Below are 18,211 nucleotides of genomic sequence, written 5' to 3'. Positions count from 1 at the left end.
TGAACTCAATTCCTGTGGTAGGATATATATATATTAACATGTGATTCAGAACCATAACATTTGAAAAATACCATAATGCAACATTAATAGTGAAACACATATAACAAAGTGGAAAAGGGTATAAAATCAAACAGGAAAAGTCAATAAATTTAGCCAAGTAGCTTTGGTATAGCAGCTAGTTATGTACAGAAGTTCCACCATTTGCGGGGATAGCAGAATAATACAACTTTGTACAGTCAGACAAGTAGCACTGAAAATGTCCAACTGCTGAAGTCATGAGATTAACTTTATTACCATTACCTTTTCTGTGGACAATACTCTCGTTGATGTGTGCAGTATCCTTTGTGTATGGAAAGCCTGAATATTGCAGTAATGGGAGATTGTTTTGTTTCAGATCGAGCTTCTCTTTGATGTGCTGATCCACATCGTTAGCATTCTGGTTCAGCAACATCCTCTGTTTTTCCTGATTCTTCACACTAGATGGAGCCATCTAGTGTGAAGCACTCCAAGCACTGAATGTTGTTCCAAATTTGATACTGAAATTAGAGATCAGCAGGTATAAAATCACCGCCCACTGACCATTCAGTTCTTTGGAAAATAGTGTCACCATTCCTGGAAGATCCCTCTGACCCCCTGCAAGCAATTTTGTTTTCAGATCATTACACAGCTCAACAGATAAAACTGTCTCTTAAAGATTGATTTAATGAAATACTTGATAATAATCCTTCTAATTGCTCTGTGCCTTAAACACAGAGCAGTGATATTAAGTCTGCTAACTTAAACAGCATTTTTGCCACCTTGCTTTCCTGGCTATCCATATATTTCCAGTCTCACTGACCAAAGTCCTTAAACACATTCAGAAATTCACACACCTCTTTTGTTACTAAACTACTGTAGAGCCCTTTTCCTTTCACACACACGCTCATGTCACTACTTTGTCTGCAGCAGCTTTATTTTTTCCGCCTGTATTGTGAGTTTAATCTCTTAATATTTTTCCGGTAGTATAGTTTTATCTTCCTTTGAAAAATCAACTGCTCTGCTGTCACTACACTCTTTCATGTTTGTGATTGGTCAGATGCTACCAATGCCACTCCTTACATGGAAACGTGCAGGGGAAACCCTGGATTTACGCAACAAATTGTTAACTAGCTTTGTGATCACTTTTTTTTGTTGCAGATGTTAGGGTAAGTGAATCCAGATAACAGAGAGACACCCTGAGTATATTGAAGGGAGGCAGGCAGTGTTGGACCCTTTAATAACTCTGCTGGAAAACTGAACTCATATTTTCCAGCAAAGATTTCACATGTAGAAACTGTTTCTTCTCCATCGGTAGTGCATACAGCTCCCCCTTCAACTCACCATTCTTGGTTATCAGGCTATTTAAGCACTGGCAAGCCTTAAGTTAAAAAACATCTTAGCATTTGTTTTTAAAAGGATTCCAACATCAAGGGGACCTAATACCAAGCACAACATATATCTATTACTTTAGAAGTTGGCAAAATCACAGTGAAACTGACTGTAAAGTGTATTCTCTGTGCAACACTAACCCTGAAACACTTGTCTTCAGTATGCTGCATAGTTTTTAGAAATTTCCTGTTATCAAATTTATCAGATTTGTCAGGTGTGGTTGCCCTGATAGTCCTCAATTCCGCTAACTTCTCTCCCATTCAAGAATCTGAAAACCAAATCAACAATGAGGGACAATTTTATTAAGAAAGGTGGACTCAAACGTGCATTTAAAAGAAAAATATAATGGACAAAATAATGACCACTGCTAGTGCTAGTTCAGCCTCTTAGTAGATGAATTTAAAAATCCTTAGTGGCTTCCTTCTTGCGTGATTCACTGGAAGAAAACTTGATCTCTGATTTTAAACCTTGAGATCAAGGTCAGCAAATTGTACTTAGATTTTTGAAAATCCTACATCTTCTCATTCTTGAGTCATCACAAAGTTGGATGTCCATGCCGAACGTGTGGCCATCCACCACCCGCCTGGTGGGGTGACAACAATACCCTATCAACCGTTTATGACTGAAGGGAGAAAAGCTGCAAAGGATTCACAAAAGATGCCAACATTTAAATTTGAGAAAAAAATTATTTAAAAAAAAAATGAAAAAACAAAAGTCTCTATAACTGACAGGTTTTTAACTCCATCCATCCATCCATCCATCATCCATCCATCCATCATCCATCCATCCATCCACCCATCAATCCATCCATCCATCCATCCATCCATCATCTATCTATCCATCCATCCATCATCCATCCATCCATCCATCCATCCATCATCCATCCATCCATCCATCCATCCATCATCCATCCATCCATCCATCCACCCATCAATCCATCCATCATCCATCCATCCATCCATCCATCCATCCATCATCCATCCATCCATCCATCCATCCATCATCCATCGATCCATCCATCCATCATCCATCCATCCATCCATCATCCATCCATCCACCCATCAATCCATCCATCATCCATCCATCCATCCATCCATCCATCCATCCATCATCCATCCATCCATCCATCCATCCATCATCTATCCATCCATCCATCCATCCATCCATCATCCATCATCCATCCACCCATCCATCCATCCATCCATCCATCCATCCATCATCCATCCATGTGAAAGATGTCTGTGTAATCAGGATTTACTGGTTATTATTTTGTGTTGCATCTTACAAGCAGCTTTCAACTAAAATTATTTAAGGAAAAACAAATGTATTTTTATTCTCAGTTAACTTACTCACAAAAATTATTCATCAGTCAGCATAGACACTTGAAGAACAAAAGTTGGAGCTGCATACCTGTGTGATGTGTTCTCCAAAAAATAATGATTTACAGAAAAAGAAAAACTAATTTCAATTAAATAAGAAAAGGAAGCAAACTTAATGCAAATTGCACAAAAACAATCCAAAACTCACAAAAAAGGTGACGATCAACAAAAAATACAGTAACTAATTTGCCCTCTATCCTGCTGACACCCGGTGTCATTGTCCGTGTGAGCAGCTGGGTGTGGCCTGTGTGGATCTCAGGGCAGGCATCCCATCTTCTCACCCGGGCCACGCACATGGAGTTCTTGTATGACTTTAAAAGTCTTTAAACAATTCATAATTCAATAATTCAATTCAAATAAATATTTGCCCCACAACATTCAGAACTTGTTCCAAATAAGACCAAATACTCATGACCTGAGAGAAGTCCTTGTGTTCAGTAAGCCAGTACTAAGGATTCATGTTAAATATCATGCATTACAGCCACAGCCATTAGTGTGTGGAACACCTGTACAGATGAAGTTAAGAAAGGTACATCTATACAAAAATGTACACAATTGTTTAAAAACAATAAATTGTATGAATATAGGAAATGTTCCTCTTAGTGACTGAGATGTCCTATTGTGTTATATCATCATCATTTTTTACTAAGCTTTAGTAGCGGCATTTTGTGAAAACTTTTATTACATAAGTAGTGATGATCATTTTATACACACATTGCAAATGTGCTCGTGAAGAGTTAGCATTCAGTCTTCTGAGGGTCATAAGCTTCATCTGGCGGGACTGTCCAGATGACATATTGTGAAAGGTGACTTAGAGTGCAGTAGAGGTCAATGCAAACACGCTTACAGACACAGACAACACGTAGATTCACTTCTAGGTCAGAGGTAAGCTACATTTTTCTTGCAACTGCATTTTGTGCCTGCACAATATGACACACATATCTGTACAGACACAAGGTAACGAGGGAACTACACACAGGAGGGAGACACAGCTGAACCTAATGAACATTACGAGGAGGAAACAGCCAGAAAGCATGAAGCTAGCTCCAGAAAAACTAAACATTACACAGAGACAATACAGAACTGGAGCAGAGGAAGTACAGAACCAAAACCAAAGATAATATATAATAATCAAAACAAAACCACTGAGCCCAGAGACTCAGGACCATGACAATTTGTTCCCTCAGTGCTTGCCCATTTCTGCATCCTACATTTTTGCCCAGACTCCACAATACCTAACAGGCTAGCTGATAGGGACACCTTAAAGTATATCCAGCTTTATCTGTTGTAATTTGGACCCTTATATACAAAATCAACACAACAGTAAAGAAAAGGACAACATGGTGACTAAGACAATGAGTTCATTAAAAAAAACTTTACTGATGTAATAATATATATATATATATATATATATATATATATATATATATATATATATATATATAAACATCTGTGCCGAGTAAGGCCTGGACGTTCCGAGGTCAAAATGGGAGACGCCCCCAAGGTGGTGGAGAATGACCGAGCTAAGATCCTGTGGGACTTCCAGATACAGACGGACAAAATGGTGATGGCTAACCAACCGGACATAGTGGTGGTAGACAAACAGAAGAAGACGGCCATAGTGATCGATGTAGCGGTTCCGAATGACAGCAACATCAGAAAGAAGGAACACGAGAAGCTGGAGAAATACCAAGGGCTCAGAGAAGAGCTCGAGAGGATGTGGAGGGTGAAGGTAACGGTGGTCCCAGTGGTAATCGGAGCACTAGGTGCAGTGACTCCCAAGCTAGGCGAGTGGCTCCAGCAGATCCCGGGAACAACATCGGAGATCTCTATCCAGAAGAGCGCAGTCCTGGGAACAGCTAAGATACTGCGCAGGACCCTCAAGCTCCCAGGCCTCTGGTAGAGGGCCCGAGCTTGAAGGATAAACCGCCCGCAGGGGCGAGCTGGGTAAAAGACGATAGATAGATAGATAGATAGATAGATAGATAGATAGATAGATAGATAGATAGATAGATAGATAGATAGATAGATAGATAGATAAAATAGCTCTCCAGTTGTTATCAGGAAATTGCATTCCATTAAGGAGCAAGGTGTCCTTAATTCTCCTCTCAACATAATAATGTCAACAACAGCATCCCAGCTCTGGGTCTTGCAACACATCCAAGATGACTAATCCTGGAGCATGTCCCACAGTCCATACTTCCAGTGGATCACGTTGTGTCGATGGCAGTTGTAAGACTAGTGTGGTAAGAAGGGTGTGTAGAGTAAACTCAAGAGATGATGACATGCTTGAATCACAGAAAAACTTTGACCTCGTGCCAGGAAGGGGATTACAGCAGCGCTGTGATGGGCACTCCTTCGAGCAAAGCCTCATTTTCCATTTGATGCAATCTGCTTTCTTTGAGCAGTTTGTGAATAAAGGAGTACAATTGTAGTTTTTTAAGAATGAAGCCTTTATTAGTACTATAACCTTTTCCTCTTCTCTTTTTCACAGTGACAATGATCACCTGGGAGGAGTTGTCTTCATGTCGTAGTCAAGATATTAGTCCCTCAAAGGAACAGGGTGGACGCACACAAACACACATAATGCCACATAGGCTGGCGATGTGCTTCTGGAGACGAGTTTGCAAACTGAGTCAGCAGCTGTATTTCTGAATGACTCAACCGGTCCACCACAGAGCCCTTTCATTTCTCAGAGCCCTGCCTTCAACCCTGCCTAACACACAGGCATGCACTGAATATGTTAAACACTAGTGCTGACCTCACTACAGCATCACTTCCTCCCAAATGACCAGGGTAAGTACTCAAATACCAAGGCGCAATATGGACTTAATTTCCAAGGAAGTAATTCATCTCAGTGATCAATATTAACAGACAGTTTGATGCTTTAGGGTCATTTCTTAAGGCTACATCTTTTGTTTTTCATTGCTGCTGGAAACTTTTTTTTGGCATTAATGCTGTATACTGATGACATGTTGTGGCAAGTGAGGTGGTGAATTATCTGTAGAGCTAATAATCCTTTGATCCTCCAAGTCATTTACTGTATGAATCAGTCAAGTTGCCAGGAAGAGACTTGTACATCTGCTTTGACTTTTCCAAAATGCTGCTTGGAAGGCTGTTGTGGGCCGACGTTGTGTTTCGTTCCCCTCAGTTTGAAATGATAGCCATCTTGTGAACAAGGAAGTGGAGGAGGAAAGTTTAAAAAAGGGGGGGACTAATAAAATGTAAAACATGGTGCAGCCTGACTCTGTGACTCAACAGGAAATGATGGAGTGCGCGTAAGTAAGGTGAGAGAAGAAAAGGAGGAGGTCTGGAGTGGGAGGAGAGACACAGTGAGGAGGAGGGGGAAAAAAAAGGAAAACTGCCTCGGGACTCCAAGTTAATTTTTGGGAAAGAAACAGACTATAAGAGAGCACACCATGTCTTTCTGGGGAAAACTGTGGGTTGTATACATATATCATTTCTCAGCCTTGCTACTCAATAGAGCCATGACGTGGACAAACACACACACACACGCACACTCACTAAATAATCAGAACAACAATTTGACCAAATTTGACTAGTTTCCACCGTCCTCCTTAAGATGACCCGGGATGACGCAGTTGTGCAAAAAGACTTCGACCTCAGAACAAGTTGTGAAAACTGTGCAAACATTCAAATATTGACAGCGCCTTCGTGTCGCCTCTCTTTACCCAAAATGTCCTTGTTAGCTAATTTGCATTGATGCCTGCAAATGTTTTTTTCCACTCCGGCAAAAGTGTGATTTATCAAGAAAAGCTGCCACGGATGAGTTAAATAACGGTCAAAGATCAGTCCAAGGCACTCTCTGTATTCTTTTTATCTGGATTCTACACAGAGCCTCCTCCGGCCTTCTGTTCCCTTTTCTCATTTCAACTGAAGCTCTTAATAAACTGGAGATGGACTTCACAGGGCTGCGGAAGTCCTCCTGCTGGGTTTGCAGAGCCTCTGCCCACACTAAGGCCTGATGTAATGGGTAGAAAAGCTGGCCAGGCGTCCAGTTCAGTATCCTAGGAAAAGAATTGCTCTCCTTTCATGCTCAGATCTCTGCCATTCATTGAAACTGTCACCATGACATCTGATGTTGCCGCGTTTAAATCACTTTAACCCTTGATCCCTTGGTGTACTTCCTCCATCAGTTTGCCTGCTTACTGTGCTTTGTTTTTCTCTGCTAGTACTCTGGGAAAAGCTACGCTGCTTCATTGTTTGTTTGTTCTGTGTTTTAAAGAAATCTGTGTTCATTTATGTGTGTTTGTGTGTCATTTCTCTCTCCATTAAGCTCCATTGTAGCTGGATTTTATTCACAGAAAATATCAGTTGCTATTATTCTTTTTTAAAAAAGCACTTTAGCATCAGATTAGATTACACAGAAGTGTTTGTGCACATCCAGATTTGTCCATTATTAAAAGGTAGCAGAGGCATGATTCTTCCATCTGTCCTCCTCTTCCTCCTGATGACTGTTGTTCCTTTGATAACTGAGCTAAGATGTGGTCAAAGGCTGTGGTGGTGAGCCCACACAGACATTTGAGGAGCCCAGCTCCCAACTTGTCAGATCTACCCGTAAAGCCATTAAATGAAACAAGGACTAGGTGTGGGGTGTGTGTTTCAAATCACACACAGCGTTGCAGACAGCAGCACAACATTCAGGTCTTAATCACTGTCCGTCTACTTTGAAGTAAAGCAACATAAATGTTACAAATCAGGCTGAAGGAAGTAGTAGGTGGCAAGAGAGGGGTGCAATGCACTAGATATGAGAATTTCATAAGAATATCTTTCTGGTTTTTCTCAATTACAGCAACTCGAATCCAGAGTTAAATGACGACACTCTTTCAGTCATAAATATGGCCGCCATATGCGCCTGTAGTTATCACAACCTCTAACACAGATTCGCTGGAACAAGGAATGTGAAACCTAAACACAAGACACGTCAACCGCGACTTTGAAAACAGCAGCCCTGTAGCGGCGCTCTAATTGCTATTACATGTTTGTACACAGCTGGTTCCTCTATAAGAGAATTCCCTGTGTCACCGTGTCAGCACATCAACCTACACGAATGTATTTACCATAGAAAGCATATGTTAACACCTACCTACTTCATTTCCTTTTCCAACTTGAGACACTGTTAAGCGCTGTGCTGCACACACACTCATCGTTTTAGTTTTCTATTCTCAGACAGATGGGGAACTGATAGATCAGTTTAATATAACCATAAGTCTTGATGAGTTTTATTATGATCTTGTACTTTTTACTCATTCTTGCATTAATCCTGTTCTTTTCCACAGAACAATTGATTTTTATACATACACACACACACATATGTGTATCATAGTCCACCTGGTATTCCTGCTCATTTTTTGCCAGTCCGCATTTGAGTCAGGCCAGCTCTCGAAGTCTGACATATATGTACATTTGCAACATTAAAAATAAGCAGTCTTCTTTATCTTTTTTGATAAGGATGTTGGGAGGTGGAGTGCTGCAGATGTGGAAGGTGGGCTTCTGACTGCACTGACATCTGTGAGGGACGGAGGTCTCTCAGAGCAGGAAATGACTTGACCTCCCCTGTGGGAGACTGGCCCACCCTGGCAAAAACCCCCACAGCCCTGAGCATCCTGGGTCACCACAAGCGCCCACAGAGTACTGCAAAGCAAGAGCAGAGCTGCTGGTAAAAGTGGCAAAAACTTTGAATTTTGCATGGCCATCTTTATGCAATTTAATAAAAAATGATTAGACTAAGATTTTGATTTTGAAGGGACAGCAGGTGGTATATTTAATTTCTATACAGTTTGGTATTGTTAGTCTTACAGTCTTAACTGTAACAAAAAACTTGAACTTGGTTTATAGCAGAATGACAGTGGTGTGACTGTACTTCTCAGTGTCACTTTGAAATTCCACATTGCACAATGTAAAGTTGATACATAACAGCTTATTTGTTGAAACTATGAGTATTCCTTTAAGCAAACAAGTTAACGTTAGTGGGAGAGGGATGGTTGATGATTGCAGCAATGTAAGCACGTTACATGTGGCGTATTTATTTTATGGGTTTGTGATTTACAGTCAGTATATAGGTATAAGGCACTCCTTAATCCGCATATGACTGTATGTGGGCTTTATTGGAGTAGTACAAGCAGAGGAACTACTGAATAATGTGCACCAAGGGAAGAAAGAAAGGTTACAGGGTCACTTGGCTTACAATTTTACGACTTGGTTATACAGTGTACAATATTTGATGGGTCATTTTGCCTAAGGATTTATTTGTGCTGTTACTGCAGTAAAAAGATCAGATGGCAGTCTGGGGGAAGACTGTAAGCTCAGTGTGGTCTGGACCCTGTGGTGAAAACAAGAATAGCCTGCACTCACTTCCCTGTTATTTTCTGGTAAATGGCCTCTCATATTGTCCTTCTGCCTCTCTCAGCGTGGGTGAGGACAAACACAGGACAAACACACACACACAGTCAACTCTTTTGTGACATGCAGGCTTCAAAACAAGTCCTCATCCTTCATGTCTGGTCTGCCAATCTAGTGCTTGTAACTCTTTATCAGTCTTATGTTGTACACACGCCAATATCCACCCACACACTTTCTGACTCCCACACAAGTCAGGCCACAATTGCTTGAAATGCAATTTCCTGTACACGCATTACAGGGAACAAATAAAATAAAGGACATTTTTGCTTTTTGACCTGCTGAGGCATACTTAGTGTAGGGTAAACAACGTAATAAAATGGGAGGGGAAATGCTCAATAGATTTAAGCATAGATCCTTAAGTTCTACAGAGTCTTAGTTCCACTGACTGTAAGGAAATAGATTTTATGAATGGTGTCCTGAAACCTGAAAGTTGCACAGACAGGTTAACAACATCTTGTTAGATTCACACTGCAGTTGACGGAAGAGTTCAGGAAGGTGAGTAAAAGCGTACAGAGGAGTATAGAGATGAAACGTAAGAGAAACGTGAATTACTGCTGATATCATAATGCGCAAGTACAATTTCAGTGTTATTCCTGGTCAAAGGGAGATGATTTGTATAGTTTAATTGAGAACAAATAATCATATTTTATAACATTATCATGTGTATGTAAAAATGTAATATGAAAAGTAATTACAGATTATCAGTTCCATTTAATAGAGTCAAAACTATGTTAGACAGAATTGGGTTCTAACTACATACTCAAAAAATACATTTAATTAAAATTTAAAAAATCAAATAGTAAAGTAAACTTAGTAAAGTATTCAGTGCATTTCCTAGTAGAGTGATGTAAAAAGAATTACAGGCATTTTTTCCCCTTTAAGGCAGCCATGGGTGGAGTTACAGTAACGTGTTCTGGGTGTTGAGTTCTTTTATAAGGAGATGTGGAAACCCGCGTCACTCTGACAAAATGAGTTTCACCTCCCAGTGTTGTTGACAGAGGAGGGTCGATGCACATGGGTCAGGGTTGACTGACAGACTGGATTTTAGCCTCACGAGTGTCATTTCTCGCTTGGGACTGAGGGCGATCGAACGAAACCAGCTGTACGTGACGGATAAGCAGCATTTGCATGGTGAGGCTCATCACGTTCTCATAAAAGTTGTTTGATGAATATTGGCTCTTTTTTGTTGCCTTTGCCTTTACCACGGGACGGTCAGATGCTGTGTTGTATGTGATGTGAATGTTACTCTGTTACTAAGTGTATACGAGTGTTTTCCACACTGGGACGTCACGAAAACAAGAAAAAGAGCCGGTCAGAAATCACTCTAGTCTGTTCTCTGAGTAGAGCCTGTATAGTTCAGATATGTGTGGACAGCATTTTGTAAGCTGGACATTTGTGTGAGTAGACCAGCTAGAGGAAGTTATTTATCTAATGGAACGCACTGTACTTCTGACTCACTGAGGGATTTCACTGGCGTCCGCCGAGGGAAGTCACGTCGAGGCGGGATAGGTCTTGGACTGCTCGGCACTTCCATTTTCACCCACTAGTAGGCGATAAAGAGTAAACCAGTAATCCTATGTCTGACTGACGTTTTCGTATAATTTAAAGCACAAAAATAAAATAAAATGAGGGAGTCAAAATTGGTTTACAACGATCATTCAAAAAGTGTAAAAAAGTGACTTCAGTAATATAATGTAAAATAATTTGCAGTAAAAAGCGCGTGACCCAGAGTTAAACATAACGTGGGCTGTGTTATTAAGAATATAGAGCGATAAAGGCCAATAACAGAAAGTGACAATAAGGGTTATGAAAATGAATTATAATAATAAAATAAACTATAAATATATAGTTTAATATTTACATATGATGTGAAAATGTACTACATGCCGATGTGGCCCATGACCAGGTGGAGTTGTGCTTTTTTCAAACTATAAAAATGTGAAAAGCTTCATTTTCTGCACACTATCTAGACTTTAGTTTATTAGAAACAAAACATTTCGGACATGCAAGTAGACTATAAAGTATACCTACCCTCTTGTTACATATTAGATATGTAACAATATTAGATAGGTAGTTACATATCTAATATTATGTAACAATATTAGATATGTAACAACAAAAGATTTTTAACACGTTTATTTAATTATTTTTTATATTTTTTGTAAGTAAAAAGCAAGTACTAAAACTGCATTTTTTTCAGTTAAATATCATCACAAACATCTTTTCATATGCCTCTTTTAATCCACAGGTGAATGAAGTTAAACGGTGGAAATGTCAGGATCTAATGAACTGCACTAAACTGTCACATTTACAGCATGGCCTTCGCCTGGTGACCCATTAAAAATCAGTACATGCAGATAAACCTAAAGGTCTGGTTTGTTAGTGCAATGTAAAAAAAATTTGAAAGCCGCAGTCACACATTGAACCTAGATTAGTTTGGTGAATAAACTTGTATTTGGGCTGCGGATCTTGTTGTTAAAACGGTTTCTCTCATTGAATCAAATGCTTTATTGTTTAGTTTTGTGGCGCGCAGTGTTGTAGTTAGTCCCACAGCTTAGCAGACTTAATTAGTGTGTATGTATGTGTGTGTAAGGTGCAAACTTCACGCCATCGGGATAATCAACTCGTGTGTAAAGAAGGCCCGGTCACTGAATGGTCTATTGCCTGAAAAAAAGTTGAGGTGGGGACTGCCAAGGACAACACACCAAGGACCCTGCATGTACTAAACAAACTGTTTTCTTCAGCCTGTGGCTTGTCCTTCCAACTGTGCCAACACACGCAGTCCCCCCCGCAGGGGACTTTTTGTGGCACAGACTCATACCTTGGCCGTGGCAGCTTGTCTCCATGGCGTATCTCTAGTCCTAACCTCATGGGAGAGTTTACTTGTATTTTCAGGCTTGCTTCGCTGTGCACCAAAGTGGTACAAAGGCCCATTCATGCCCAAGAGTGGCTCCATTCATGGACACTGAGTAATTGCCGGTAGAATTCATAATTAGTCTGTGTCTTCCATCTCCGAGGCTCACGGGTAGAAATGACGCCACAGTTGGTTGTTTTAAGGATAGCATTAATATTCAAATCCACGCTTGAGTCACTGTTTTGTTTGTAGTTGGGTTTCCTTTGCATGCTCTGCATTGTTTGCTTCCCACTTCGGCATTGGAGTTATCATGGACAGGAAACAAAGCAGGTCTTTGAAGCGAAAGATTGCAGTGATAGTAGAATGGAGACCTTGGGTTGCCCTTCAGGCAGTGTGGTGCTTTCATTTTAATGTGAAATGGGTCTTTTTATTTCATTGCATAAGCACAGTATGTGTCCGCCTTATTGTATTTTAATTCTAAATGTTGCTTTCAATGCAAGAAGAAGCACAAATATGTAAAGTACAATATATGGGGAGAACAAAGATTTAGAGGTATGTCATTGAGTCAATGCAGCTGGGTGCTTTGCTGCGTCACTGCTGGGAAGACACAGGGGCACCACTCAGTTTTAAACTCCTTCAGTTGTCTGATGGTCTGCTTAACCTGAGCTGCACATCTGACCGTAAGCCAAAACCGCAACAGCAAGGTTGACATCATCATCTATCATATAAAAAAAAAAAACAGGATGACCTTCACCTTTGCCCTGATACAATTGTCCATCGCCCTGGAATGATATCAGTTGCTGTGCATCATATCAGGAGAAACAGTCATCATCTTTATAGATATGTGCTAGTTGAGAATCTTAATCATCAGCATGGATGTCACGTACAGTCTTTGTACTTATTTCATTGCTTTGCCTGTCTGCACAAAATTCTCTCTCACCTTAACCCCTTAAAATATTTTAACAGTAAGGCATTTCCTAGTCATTCGCAGTGTGCCACTTTTTAAGTGCACTTTTGTTCTCAGCCAGTAGGCTAACAAGGTTAGGGCTTGTGACCCTGTCAGACTTAAACTAAATTTTCCTTCAAGTGCATCTATAATCGCGGTGCTTTGGGGCCGTCTCAGTGGTGGAGTTTGTCATTCAGCATCACAGGAATTCTGGACAATAAGCCCCTTTTGTGAGGGCAGATACTGGAGCGTTGCACAGAGACGAAGGAGGGTGCAGGAGTACTGTCGCCCTCCCACATCTGACCCAGAGGTTGTGTAATACCCTGCTCATCAGACAAATAGCTTTAAACTGGATACATATGGTGGCTGAGAGAGCAGGCTGAAGCAATTTTCTTGGCTTTTGTTGTTACTCTTGTTTCCTCAAGGCTCACCTAAAACATGCGGGGTATCGCAAGTCGTTTGTTTACTGCGTCTAGTGAAAAGTGGCATATGTTCAAAATGTAAACGTTTCTTTTGCACTGCTTTCATAACCTTTTTGAGAATAGGAAAAAGCTATTGGATATAGTTGTGTAATGATACTTTTACTACACTGAAATGTGAATGATATGAATGTTTTTCACAATCCTGCAAATCTACATACTAAACATAAAGAATGTCATGAAATGTTACATCCTCTGAACTTTGTTATATGTTACTTATTCAATGTAAAATACTTAGCTTTATGTACAATTTTCATGAAGTAGTCCATCTGTCTGTAATATATGCTGTATGCTTGTGTATGTGCAGTTATCTTGTATTGTTTGCTGCCTTTTGCCTTGCCTGGTAAGATAAGAACGTGCAGCTGAGTGTGATGGACGGTGATGAGATCCAGCTGTACCCTGCTTATGGGCATTTTACACCAGCAAAGGTGTGACCTGAATGATGTGATGTAATGCAAAAGCCAGATGTGAATGTAAAAGATAGCCAGATGAATCCCCTTGCACTCTAATGTCAGTGTTTCTTCAACAGCTTACCACTGGCTAGAATGAGGCTGTGATGGGTTTGACGGAGCTGACTTGTGTTGGAGCTTTAGATCGATATCAAACAGAGCTTCTTATAAGAACACGATCTCTTCTACATCATGGCCAGGAGTCAGAATAATTTGTGGAGACAGCATGACCTGAACAGGTACAATTAACACTACACAAGTCCTAATACTAATTTAAAAAAAATGTAAATAATCTGTTATTATTATTATTATCTGTGAATCTGTGGCAGCTTTGCAAAATGTTGAGCATGTAAATCTGAACAGGAAAAAAAGAGAAATATAAGAGAAGGGATAAATGTTAGCATGAGCAACTACATGTAGTCATGCATGATTATAATATATGTATATAGCAAGATAATATGAAACAGTGTCTGGCAATCATAGACACAGAGTCTGGCTCAGAAAAGAAATCCAGTAACTTGTTACTGTTTCATAATGCAAATTGAAAAAGGACAACTGAACATATGTCCTGTTAATGCATTTGTTAGGCTCGTCTTATAATGACTGATTTGGAATGATTTACCATCGTGCACAGCTCTGTATGGATTTCTCAACCTGTCCTGCTTTGCAGAGTGCAGAGCTTTGGCCTGAGTGCTTACACAGAGCAAACCCTGAAGGAGCTTCAACAGCAACAGCAAATGGCCAACGAGTTTAACTGTGAGTCTTTTTCAGATATTAGTGTTACATGTATGAAGGAAACTGATTTAGCATGGATGCATGAACTTTATCATAGCTCCTCTGCTTTGAATTCGTATGTATCAGGAACACTATCAGTATGTATCTGCTATTACTGTAAATTGTAGAAATTCTGGCAATTTTTTTTTTCATTGTTTTGAAATTTTGAAAGGATGTGAAGAGTTATGTTTGTTAAATTAGGTGAAGTTATGCACTTTTTTTATTAGAGAAAAAAAAACCTTTAAACTTCATTTGTCTAGTAGAACAGTATTTAGACAGGATGCAAGTGAGTTTGCCATCACAGTACTAAGCTGTGTACCAGAGGAAAGAGATCGGGGTGTAGGAGGAGGGGAAGCTATCGCTCCCCAGTCACCAGCTGTTCCTGCAGTCTGGGGCACGTCGGATGTTTCCACAGAGAAGGTTATGGGAAGCTCAGTTAAGATTGTGGCCTGCCCTGCAGATAATGACGATTCCCGTGTTAATCAGGGTGTTGTGGCTGATGTTTGACGAAGAAGGCGATAGGTTAAGCTGGTGTTTTCAGGATGTTTTTACTCCCGTTTCCTGTACAGTATCTTCAGTAAGTACGTTTTTATAAGGCGGTTGGGCAGCAAGTTGTTTTCCATGTTTCTTCCTCTGAGCGTTGTTTCTGCACTGGAGGAGACAACAGCGATAGCAAAGCCTTACATAACAATTTGCTTTCTCAGTATAAAAGCAAACGTAGCATTTTGTGCCAGCTGTTTTAACACATTTCCTTTTTTTGCCCTTTTTTCTCTCTGCAGCCAACCCCTCTCTCTCCCAGCCTCCATTTTTTTCTGATTCCTACCACCTAGCATCAGACAACATGCTGCTGCCCATTGAGGGAGACCAGGTGGTTCCTTCTTCCCAGAGACAGGCAGTGTTCGGGGTTGATCAGAGGGAGGCCAAACCCTTGCCACCTCTGCCAGACCCTGAGGAGCTTATGTCAGATGAAGCAGCTGATAGTGAGGTTGAGTTCTTTACCAGTGACCGACGGCCCCTTTTGCCCAAAAGCTGCCCTAAGCCTATCTGCAGGAACAGCAGTAAAGACTTTGGCCAAGTAAATTATGCCTACCAAGATGCTGGCGTTGGATCCATGGCTTTCTCTTGGCCAAGCAGAGAGGACCGGCCAACATTTGGAGGAGGCAGGTTTGCGGCCGACATTTGGTGCCTTGATCACCAGAGAGATGAAAACCAGCCTGTGGTGTCGGAAGCTGAGGATACCTTTGGAGCCAAACGGCCAGACCAGAACCTATTACCTAGAATCCAATTTTCTGGCTCGGGTCCGTCCACCCAACCACACGCCAGCACCTCATCATGGTCCACTGACAGGCCACAAATCCCTCCTCGTATCCCCATCCCACCAAAATCAAAGACTGGTACCGATGAAGACAAACCTCCCAAAATCCCTCCTAGGGTGCCTTTAGTCCCACCCTGTCCGCCACGCACCCCAAGCCCTAAAAGTCTTCCAATTTATATCAATGGAGTGATGCCTGCCACTCAGAGTTTTGCTGCTAACCCCAAATATGTCAGCAAGGCGTTGCTGAGACAGATGACAGGTGAGCCACCTGCAACCCAGTTTTCTCCCTGCATTGTTCCGATTTTGAAGGATGGCAGAAAGGCCAGCGGGACGCACTACATCCTGCTGCCGCCGGGCCGACCGCCAAACACAGAGAGAAGAGAAAGACTCCTGAGTGAACCTGCTAAGACGGGGAACAACAGCTTCTGGCAGAAAAGGTAGAAATCATCTCACCATGTCTGAAACTAGACGAGTACAAAACGGTGACTGACGTTATTAATCACTCTGTGATACACAACTGCACAGTGTGCGATAATATCTGCTCACATGTGTAACGTATTGATATTTTCATTGACTGACATGTGTTTGGTGTAATATCCACGAGGTTTTTTTGACTGAACATTTTACCAATCAGTATTTTAGAGACGTCTCTTCTACTTCAACCACAACGACAATACACAATAACATAGTATTTTCACAAATAGAGAACAGATATTTATTTTCTGTCACCATTTGTCAGTTTCTCATAACTAAGATACTGCCGTTTTCTTACTAAAAAAAAAGTATGATCACTTATAAATTTTTAAAGTCTGACAGTCGTATGCTCATACCACTAAAAACAGCCTTAGCTATGCAACATATACCTTACAAGAGAGCATGTCTTTATAAATGTACAAGCTGGGCTTGTGCCAAACTGTTCCACGTCTGTTATTTTTTTTCACAATGCTGCTTGAAAAATATAATGTGTTGATAGATTTGATGTTTTTCCAAATAATTAAAGTACTATTTGAATATTTTAGCATCTTTTCAGGTAAACTTAATAAAGTGCTCCATTAAAAAAATACCAGATTATAAAGAGTTAGCCAAGTGCAAGTCTAAAGATTCTTGACAAATTTTATAGTAAATTTGCAAATGAACATGTTAGATCACCCCCCCACACACACACACTCGATGCAGCTAATATTGGGTGTTTGCACTTTTGAATTAGCTTATGATTTCAGTATCACAAAGCTGATTGACATAAGATAGCCTTATTACTCCCAGAGTTTAGAAATTTACATCAAACTACATTAACTACAGAAAATTCAGCATCTGCATTTAAAGTGTCAATTTGTTCATTTTAATCAGTGTGTATTTAAAGCTGGATTCTAATTCATTTTCATTAGAAACTTTGTTGAAAACCTGCAGTCACACTTATGTTCACAGGTCTTTAAACATATGAAGAGCGAGTCAGAAGTTTTTACTTGTTGCCTTTGTAAATAGAGCTGAAAAATTGTCATTAGCTGATCCTCATGAAAATTTTTAATGATGTAAATCTGATGTTGTGTATACTTTTTTTTTTACTGTGTGGGCATGGAAGTCATGTTACGTTTACACTGCTGAGGTGCAGGCCCACATTTACCTTTGTTACACCAACCTCTATGAAGTTCTCATGAAGGTTCTGTATCGGATTTGGCCCATTCAAAGGCTGTTTGTAAGTTCATAATTCTGTGTCAATTGTAAAAATTGTCTTTAATCTATTTATAGAAATAAATAACTTATTCATTCTAGGATTGCCTCATTCTCCACACTCAAGCTATGATATAGAGAGCTTTCTCTAAGTTTGACCTCCTTTTTTCAAGATAAGATAAACTTTATTGTCTCATCCATCTATAATCTGGGTTCAGGTCGCAGGGGTAGCCCAGACTTCCCTCACCCTGGTCACCTCTTGCAGTTCATACAGAGTTCATCCCAAGCCAGGTGGGGAATATATCTCTCCCATGAGTCCTGGATCTGTTATGGAGGAACTGAGAAACCTATGAACATATATATTTTTATGGCATTAGGGTGAAACCAGGCTGCCATCCCATGTCTAATTGAACTTTCAGGAACTACATAATAAAAAAAGCACATGTTGTTATTTAGAGTGGATCATGTCACAAGCACCTGGAATATTGAACTAATAATAATAACACTACTAATAATA

At 40.3% G+C, this 18,211-nt stretch overlaps 1 protein-coding gene across 2 annotated transcripts; it reads left to right on the top strand.

Annotated features, from left to right (window-relative positions):
• The first annotated feature begins 10,145 nt into the window (after positions 1-10,145).
• Positions 10,146-17,795, top strand: errfi1b (ERBB receptor feedback inhibitor 1b). Of its 2 annotated transcripts, none has more exons than XM_084916854.1 (4): positions 10,146-10,340; positions 14,018-14,176; positions 14,608-14,693; positions 15,491-17,795. In XM_084916854.1, the coding sequence occupies exons 2-4, from the start codon at positions 14,130-14,132 to the stop codon at positions 16,465-16,467; spliced, it is 1,110 nt and encodes a 369-aa protein (XP_084772980.1). In that variant the 5' UTR covers positions 10,146-10,340; positions 14,018-14,129; the 3' UTR covers positions 16,468-17,795. The 2 variants fall into 2 exon arrangements, with proteins under 2 accessions (XP_084772980.1, XP_084772981.1); XM_084916855.1 differs by lacking the exon at positions 10,146-10,340 and adding an exon at positions 10,365-13,916.
• The last annotated feature ends 416 nt before the right edge of the window (positions 17,796-18,211 follow it).

This window comes from Perissodus microlepis, chromosome 20 (assembly GCF_051167445.1).
Source record: "Perissodus microlepis isolate ML-2025 ecotype Zambia chromosome 20, ASM5116744v1, whole genome shotgun sequence".
NCBI lineage: Eukaryota > Metazoa > Chordata > Actinopteri > Cichliformes > Cichlidae > Perissodus > Perissodus microlepis.
The sequence above is the reverse complement of the archived record's forward strand: the minus strand, read 5'-3'. Positions and strand labels throughout refer to the sequence as shown.

Bases quoted from the DNA above. Each gene is read 5' to 3' on its own strand.
- errfi1b (XM_084916854.1), top strand. From the start codon at position 14,130: ATGGCCAGGAGTCAGAATAATTTGTGGAGACAGCATGACCTGAACAG. The intron at 14,177-14,607 runs GTACAATTAACA...CCTGCTTTGCAG, and splicing joins AGACAGCATGACCTGAACAG to AGTGCAGAGCTTTGGCCTGA. The intron at 14,694-15,490 runs GTGAGTCTTTTT...TTCTCTCTGCAG, and splicing joins AATGGCCAACGAGTTTAACT to CCAACCCCTCTCTCTCCCAG.